The sequence below is a fragment of the Condylura cristata genome, unplaced genomic scaffold (genome assembly GCF_000260355.1).
Source record: "Condylura cristata isolate star-nosed mole 26May11 unplaced genomic scaffold, ConCri1.0 scaffold00041, whole genome shotgun sequence".
NCBI classification, from domain to species: domain Eukaryota; kingdom Metazoa; phylum Chordata; class Mammalia; order Eulipotyphla; family Talpidae; genus Condylura; species Condylura cristata.
The window spans coordinates 5,057,034-5,065,764 of record NW_004567142.1 but is presented as its reverse complement, the minus strand read 5'-3'; the positions used below and the strand labels follow the sequence as shown (position 1 = coordinate 5,065,764).

Sequence of the window (8,731 nt, the reverse complement as noted above, 5' to 3'; positions counted from 1 at the left end):
GGAGTCTAGCCCCGACTCATCTGACTGGAAGGCCTCGGCCCAGCCCCAGCCCCGCCGCTGCCCCTCGGCTTCCCTCTGGGGTCCAGTGGTCACCGCAGCCTGGAGTCAGCCTGCCCCAACCGCTGCAAGTCCTTCCGTCCAGCCGCTTCTCACGGCTCCCTCCTCCCTCCACCCCAGTGCTGGCTCTCACCTGCGTGCCTGCAGCTCCCCCCAGAGTCCCTGCTTGCGCCTGCACTGGGGTCTGCCATCTCCACAGCAGCCACAGGCATCATTTTACACCGCGGCTGGCTCCCGCGCGCCAACCCCCCTGTGCTGTTTCCAAGAAAGAGCACGGCAGAGCCCCGCGCCCCCTCGGCCCCCTTCCCCCTCCGGCTCCAGACACCGGGGTCCCCACAAGCTAATCTGAACACACGCACTGAGCATGCTGCGGCCTCAGGGCCCGGCTCCGGCCTGCCAGCTTGGCCTTCCCCTGCCTCCCAAATCCGCGGTTCTCCTCCTCCCCCCGCTCTGCCACCGCCTCAGTAAGGCCTTCGCCCGCACCCTGTGCCCAGGTCCCCACTCTGGTTCCCTTCCCTAGTGTTCCGCACAGCACCAATGAGCTACTGGGGTGTGTGCTGCTGTCTGTCACCCTCAGGCATGGGGTGCCCAGGGGGCGGGACTTGAGTTCCCCAGTGTGGTCCCAGAGTCTGGAAGAGTCTGGCACACTGCAGAGACCAAACTATGTGTGCAATGAACGGATGCATGAATGAAGGAGACAAGATGCGCTTATCGGTGGAGCCTGCAGCTGAGAAAACCTGCCCCAGAGGCTGAAGGGCTGGCCGGGAGCAGCTCTGCTCTGGCAGCTGTGACAGGTGGTGCACACCTATCCTGACAGCCCCCAGGCCACAGCCCCCAGAGCCCCGCCCCTCCGCTACCAACCATAACACCACCCAGACTCAACAGTTTGGATCCCCACTGCTCACTGAGCAGGCACTGTGGGCAGTTCCTGTCAGCCCCGCTAAATGTTAATCATGGGGACCCGGCAGAGGCTGTCAGAGGGGGCTCCCGACCCTCAGCTGCAGAGGAATAACCACACGGCCAAGGGGGCGGGTGCCTGGAAGGTGTGGGGGGCCCCCTCCCTGCCTCCCATCACCACCTCATAGGACAGACGGAATCTGAGAGAAGTCCCTCCTTCAAGGTCACGCGGCCAGGCAGGGACGAGGCTCAAACCCAGGGCCGGCGGCCCCCAGAGCCCAAGCAGATGCGGCCACCCTAGCTCCTGGCAGCTCCAGCCAGCAACACCGGCTCCCAGGAGTTGTGAGCTGACTTGGCGCCAGGGCCCTCATGGTCACGACAGTCCTCCCCTGCTGGAGACCGCTGTCCCCATGCTGACTGGCCAGACGGGAAAGGGTTCCGGACTCAGGAGTGGCCTGCGCCCTGGGCCCTACCTGGGGCCGGGTTTTCCCCAGACAAGGGACACAGCTTTCCAGATCTCTCTCCCAGCGCCCCAGGACCCCTGCTCTGAGCCCCGGGCTGTCTCCCTTCTGGCACACTCCGGGGCCCCCACACTATCACGCGCCCGCCTTTCCAGCCACCCCCTCTGTGTCTCAGTCTCTCCCAAGGCTCTCCACCTGCATCACTCCTGGGGTCCTTTCCCCTCACAACCCCTCCAGCCCTCTTGTCGCCTCAACAGACCTGCCTGGCAGAGCCCGTCTCTCCCTCACCATGGTCCTCCCAGCGCCCCCCAAATGCCCAGGCCTCCTCCCCAAGCCGCTGGACTTTCATGGCTCCCAGGGCCGTCTCTGCACTAGCCAGGAGCCTGGGACCTGGCCAACCCTTCCCGGCTGTGACACCCCCTCACCAGAGGCCTCAGCCCGGCCCCAGGAGGCTTCCTGTGTTTCCCGTCCTCCGGGTCCCCTCTGGCCTCCTTCCACTCTCTCGCTACGGGGTAGTCCCCACCCCTGCACCTCCTTCCCTTCCCATCGACAGCGGAGATTCCTCTGGCCGGGCCTTTCGCACGACCCCCCGCCATTCCATCATTCCCGGAGGAGAGCTCTGCGCCCCCATCCCCAGGCCCGCACCGGCTTCCTCTTCCCTGCGACCCTCCCGGCCGCGCCTGCCACCCATGTCGTCACCTCGGGCGGCACTCCATGACACCCTCAGCCCTTCCACGGCCCCCACCCTCGAGGTCCCCTGGGGGCTCTTCTTCCTTCGCCTCCGTGAGCGCAATGGCCCTCTCCGCCCAGGGCGCCTCGGTAGCCCCGAGCCCCTCCATTCCACGCTCCCCCCGCCTCCAGGGTCCCCCGACCGCGCTCACAGTTCCGGATGTCGGAGATGAACACCGCGAGCCCCCGCATCCCATCGCCCTTGGACACGGCCGGCATGATGGCGGTGGTGTCGGCTCCAGGCCCGGCCGGGCAGGGCACAGCGCAGCGGGGGCTGGCAGGCGGGGACCGGGAGGAAAGGACCCCAGGCAGCGCCGAGGAGCCGAGCCGGCCAGGGGGGAGGGCGGGCGGGCGGGCGGGCGGGCTGGCAGGCCTCAGCACCACCCCCTCGCCCCTCCTCTTCTCCCCACCGCCTCGCGTTCTCAGTCGTCCATTGGCTCGGATTACCGCCACTCAGACGGAGGCCCACCCCCGCTCCCTCTCTCATTGGCTGTTGGACAAAGGCACGCCGCCTCCATTGGTCCAGCTCTCCGCTATTTCCGTTCGGGAGCGGGGGAAGGGGGCGTTGCTCCAGAGACGGGCGGAGTTCGGCGACGTATTGTAGGACTGCCCCCGCCGCCCGGCCAGGTCAGGTTGTGATTGGATCAGGCCGCCCTCCTAGAAGGGCGGGATTGACGTGAAGGAAGGCGAAGGGGCGGGCCTGAGGAGGCGGGACTCGAGTTGGCTGGGACCAATGGACAGCTAAGCCTCCCCCGCAGGCGTCGCGGATTCGTCAACTTTATCCTACTCCTCCCCTCGATTGGGCGGTTGTGGAGCGGGAGGAGGGCGGTGCCGGGGGAAAAGGAGCGCGGAGGCGGGGGGTGTCACTCAGCTGGGCCGGGATAGGTGGAGCGACGTCTGCAATTCCCTGCTGCAGAGAAGGGGTTGGGAGGGGCAAGAGAGCGTGCGGTGGTTACTGCGCAAGCGTCTCTCTGTTCCCCTTTCTCCCTCCCCTCCACCCCGAAATCCTTAAATCGTCTTCCAGGAAGACACCCATCCCCTCCCCCTCCCAGGGCCAAGAAGTGGGGGGCCAGAATTGTCTGGAGGCCGAGCATCTCAGCGGAGAAAGTGGGGTGCGAGTCTAGTCACTTTAAGCGGAGCTTAAAACGGAGGTTCGGAGAGGTCGAGTGACTAGTCCAAGGTCACACAGCTCAGGCGAGACGAAACGGGGGCTTAATCTACACTTTGGGTTTTAACCACCTTGTCGCTCATGTTTTGTTCCCCCAAATCGTAACTGACACCTCAGGCAATCTCCACTTACTGCAAATATCAAATCGACATTGTGAGTCACAAACAAGAGTGCGACCTGGTACTGGAGAACGCTGGGGAAAAGCCAAGATAGGCGCGTGTGTCTTGGCCACCACCCCTCTGCACCCCACGAGCCCTCTGGCCTCGGGCCTCGGGCAAGCAGTCCTCAGAAACCCCAGCGCCCCAGGCTATTGAGAAATTTGGGGCAAAGGGAACTGGAAGAGTCCATTTCTGTTGTGTTAAGGAACCCAGCCCCACTGCACGATCGTGTTCTAATCTCGGAAGCGGAGCATCCTCGGAATGAGCCTTGGGGGGTGGACAGGATCCTGCGACTTCTACGAAACCTGGGGGAGGTGGAGCGAGGAAACAGTGCACCCAGCGCCCACCCTCCAGGTTCAGTGGATTCGTCCATTTGGGTTTCCAGGAATGGGGCTTGGGAAAGTCCATTTAGGATTCTAGGAGGAGATGTGCTGGGCTGTTTCAGTGATAGGAAGGACATTTTCTAATACGGAGGGGTGGGTCTCCACCCTTAAACAACATAGCCCCATAACAAACAAAATTAGTAGGGCAGAGATTTGAGAAAGATCCTTTTAATGCAAAGATACGATAAATATTCCAAGGGCTGGAGGAGTCCACCGTGAGGTGGGAAGACCGCACTGTCTCCCTGAAGATAACGCCCTGAGAGTAACAGTTTGGGTTGGAACTCGCCCTCCTCCTGAGGCATGTGGAGGGGAAACCTGGGGAGTCCTAGAACGAAAGTCTGTGTCTAGGTGGCTGGGAAGGCCAGCCTCGCGCCAGCCCCACCCCCACTTCAGCCCTTCAAGGGAGCCCACCTGGGGCCCGCAGGGACTCCCTCTGGGTTCTCAGTATTGGCAGGTGGGGCTGGGAAAAGGTCTCGATTCTTGGTCCTCTCATGGTTAGATGGGGGACCTCGGCCCTTTCCCAAATCTGCCCCCACCTACCTCGCTCCATGACTTCAAACCTTCACACCAAGACTGATCCTGAAGCAAAGTCTTTCTGAGGTGGGGGGGGGAGGGTGAGGAGAGTGGAATGTTGTGTCCACTTTCCAGAAACACCTGGCTCTGTTGGTCCACCAGGCTGTGCCCTGGACAGTCCAGGACCTGGAGGACTCCTCCCTGCCCTAGAGCAGTATTTCTCAACAAAAATGCAGTGGAAGTCAGTACATTTTCTGTTTCCTCCTGTCATGTTTAAAGAACAAAAGGCAAAATGGAATTTCAGTTATTTTATTTAACTCAATATATCCAGTTTTACCATTGCAACATAGTTGACATTCTATTGCCTTTGAAATCCGGTCTTCAGGGCAGCCCAGTTCAGACCTGCCACCGGGCCTGTGGTCAGTAGCCAAAGGCCACAGACAGTGGCTGTGAAACTGGTGGGCACGGAATCATAGGCCTGGACTTGAACCAAGATCATTTGAGGAATCAGAGATTCTAGGATCGTTAAGTTTGGTTTTTAACTTTTTAGAAAGGTATACTTATTTATTTATGCATAAAAGTACTGTGGTACCAGCCAGAGGTGAAGGGGCAATGAGAAGATTCACCAGAGGCAAAGTGGGGACCAGAACAGGCAGATAGACGAAGTCCACTGCAGAGGGGAGCAACAGGGTGACAGGAGAGGTCTGCTGTGCCCTGTGTGTCCCTCCTTGGGCAGGAATCGAACTTGTGCTGCAGATAGCTTCATAGTGCTGTACTTTAACCCCTTGTGCCACCAGGGAGGGCCTTGTCATTAAGTTTCAAGAGCAAGTCATTGGCAACTCCATACTTGCAGCCTTTGATGAAGTCTGCATGAGACTTGATTGGTTTTAAGATGGAGCATTAAGGAAACCCCTGGGGGGGCCTCCCTGGTAGGCTTGGGGTTAAGTCTCGGTGCTGTCAATGCTATGGCCTGAGTTTGATCCCCGGCCAGGGAGCGACCCACAGGGCACAGCAGACCTCTCCTGTCTCCCCGCTGCTCCCCTCAGCAGTGGGTTTCAGTAGATCCACCTGTTCTGCTCCCCACTCTGTCTCTGGTGAATCCTCTCACTCCTATGTCTCTAGCCCACACCACAATCATTCTGCACAAAAATAAATAAGTCAGGAAAAGACAAAGAGGAAACCCCTTGGGAATCACATGTTGCACCACTATGAGCTTCTAAGAATCTGACCTAAACAAATTAACTGTTGATTTCTGCAGAAAACCTGCACTCATCCCCAGTCATCCCTTCTGACAAATTCCCCCCTTACTCACAGAGCACCCCTCCTGCTCACACCAAGCCGCGGCTGGCAGGCATCCCCCATCTCCTCTGCAGTCCACACCACATCCCCTGTGGTTGGGAGCTGGTGGAGGCACCGCTTGCCAGCCTCCCTGCCTCCCACCTGCTCACCCATATGCGCCCAGTGGGCTACACTTCACCCAGCCTCCTCCTTCGCCGGCTGAAATGCTGTAGCCACTGGAACCTCTTGGCCATTAGGATCCTCGGGACTCACCTCTGCCCTGGACCCCACCCCAGGGCATGGATTTTCCCCATGACAGGCTCCCCTCAGTCTTCAGGCCTCAGCTCAAGTCCTCTCTGGAGAGAGCTTCTGAACGAGGGCGTTTAAAGTCCCCACTCCTGACAGGCCCATGTGTGTATTCTGACTGACCACAAGCCAAAGCAATGAGTTATTCCAGCAATATGCAGGGTCTCCTTGAAAATAAACCAAAAGAGCAGAATGGAGAGTGTGTTCAGGGGAAGTTCACGTGCACCTCCCCAAATGCAAAGCCAATGATCTCCTAAAATCACCTGCAAGGAAGGAAGCTAGCCCCTCCATTCTGGGGGAGGCGGAAGCATGCCTGGGGGGGCGGAGGGCAGGTCCTGTAGTTCACGCACTGCGCATGCGCGGCAAGCTTCTCTGGGCTTCGCTTCCACAGAGCGCTCATGTGAAGTTCACATTGGCACACACATCATCCGCTCTTTAAAAAAACTATTACAGACTTAAAAAAAAAAGTTTATTTATTTATGCATATAGAACTGGGGTACAAGCCAGAGGTGCAGGGGAGGGGAGAGGCAGAGTGAAGAGTAGAACAGGGAGATCAATGACGTACACTGCTGAGGGGATCAACAGGGAGACAGGAGAGGTCTGCTGCGCCCTGTGGGTCAGTCCCTGACTTGGGAGCAAACTCCTGCTTCAGTGGCTGCCCATAGCTTCATAGTGTTTGTTCTCTAACTCGCTGTGCCACCAGGGAGGGCCCCTCACTGGGTGATGTTAACTCAAACTCCCTGGCGCATCCTTCCATTTCATCCCCATCACCTGTTTTTAAATCCAACATTTGACTATGAATATGGCCAGATATTGGACCCTCCCTGGTGCCTCAAAGGATTAGAACACAGTACTGCAAGCCAGCCACAGCCGCTTCAGTGCAAGTTCAATCCCCAGCCCCAGCGGTTAATCCACAAGGTGCAGCAGGCCTCTCCTGCCTCGCCCACTGCTCCCCTCAGCAGTGTACTTTGTAGATCCACCTGTTCTGCTCCCCATTCTGTCTCTAGTGAAGCCTCTCACCACCCCTGCACCTCTGGCCTGTACCCCAGTTCTGTATGCATAAATAAATCTTTTTTTTAAATTGCCAGAAAAATTTGTTTCAGAAAACTGAAACAACTATATAAGGAAACTCATATCCCCCCACCTGATTCGGCCATTTCCACTTATCCCGAGCGTTTCTACCACACACTTGCCCTTCCTGCCATCCAGCCATCAGTCCAGCTCGTGGTTTTGTGGCATTCAAAGTAGTCTGCAGAACTCACTAGCTTCATCCCCTGTGGTCTGTCCCGTGTCACCACAGGACACCACCCAATATCGGCGGGTTCCTCAAACCAGTGACGCTGACCTTACTTGGAAATCAAGTCTTTGCAGATTATCAGCTAAGGGGAGAGCTTTGCTGCTTACTAGCCAGGAGCAATGAAAGTAGGAAATGTAAAACTGGAGAGAGAAAAGAAAATGAGGCAACGTGGAGGTCTATAATCCAATGTGACGGGTGCATTTAAAGGAAGGTGAGCGATGTGGGCAGGGAGTAGAGAGAAGACATTTGAGGACATAGAGAACATAGAGAAACACCTGCCATAGAAGCCAAAGAACTCCTGGGCCCTCCCTGCTGGCAAGCTGGTTAAAGCGCAGCGCTATGAGGCTGTCAGCAGCCACCACAGCATGAGTTCCATCCCCGGCCAGGGAGTGACCCACAGGACACAGCAGACCTCTCCTGACTCCCCGCTGCTCCCCTCAGCCCTGTATTTCAGTTAATCTGCCGGTTCTGCTCCCCACTCTGTCTCTGGTGAATCCCCTCTCTGTCCCTGCGCCTCTGGCCTGTACCCCAGTTCTGTATGCATAAATAAATAAATCTTAAAAAAAAAAAGCCAACAATTTTTGGAGGCTGCCAGAAGCTAGGAGGGAGGTCTGGAATGACTGTCCTTCACAAACTTAGAAGGAACTGAAATGAGCCACACCCAGGGGAAAAGAGTGACCAGATGGTGGGTCTTCACTGTGTGCTTCTGGCTATCGGACATGACTCAGCAGAAGCACAGAGAGAACCAGTAACAGGATGAGAAAGTGCAGAAAGACAGCACAGGAGAGACTGGCCTGAGACCAGAAGCCATCTCTCTGACCCAGACAGACTCTACTGAGCAGAGACTGAGAAGCAAGCCAAAGCCACACATGGCAAGCTTGAGCTAGCCTCACAGTGCTGCGTCTTAACCCCTTGTGCCACCAGGGAGGAACCTACCTCTAATACTCTTTATATCACTCCTGACATCCGGTATTCCCCTCTCAGTTTCCATCTTGGGTTCTCCTTTAGTCCCCCATAAGACGCGAGGTGCTCCGGGGCCGGACTCGGTCCTCATACACCACTGTCTCCTAGATCCCAGGAGAGTGACAAGTCCGGGGTGCTGCGTGAAGAATCAAGTATGAAGGAGGGCGCAGACTGGTGACCCCACAGTTTTTCTCAGGGAATTGGATGCTGGGCCCCTCCTAAGGACCAGCATGCTCACCCATCATGTGTTCTAGACTGGAATGAACACACCCACAGAGGTTCTGAAGGGGAAGGACAGAGAGCAGGTGGAACCAGAATCCTGGACAGGGAGAGTTCACTAAGAAGTCCTGGGGGAACCAGCCCCTCTCCGTCTCCCTGTGCCCCCCCCCCACTGACGGGGGCCCAGTGGTTGGGTCCTTTATGAGGCAGGCTGGGGCAGGCAGGGGACTCTGAGGGTGAGTAGTCAGAAGAGGTGGGAGTCTCAGAGGAAGGAGCCCCTGGGAGCAGGGCCCCCACACGCC

General features: G+C 57.8%; 1 protein-coding gene across 1 annotated transcript in view; it reads right to left on the bottom strand.

The window, feature by feature from the left end:
• AP2A1 (adaptor-related protein complex 2, alpha 1 subunit) overlaps positions 1 to 2,518 on the bottom strand; it is a 22,275-nt gene extending 19,757 nt beyond the window's left edge. The window contains exon 1 of the mRNA XM_012733508.1: positions 2,297 to 2,518. Coding sequence (XP_012588962.1) covers positions 2,297 to 2,363 — 67 coding nt within the window. The 5' untranslated portion in view covers positions 2,364 to 2,518. The remainder of the gene's footprint in view (positions 1 to 2,296) is intronic.
• Positions 2,519 to 8,731: the final 6,213 nt, after the last annotated feature.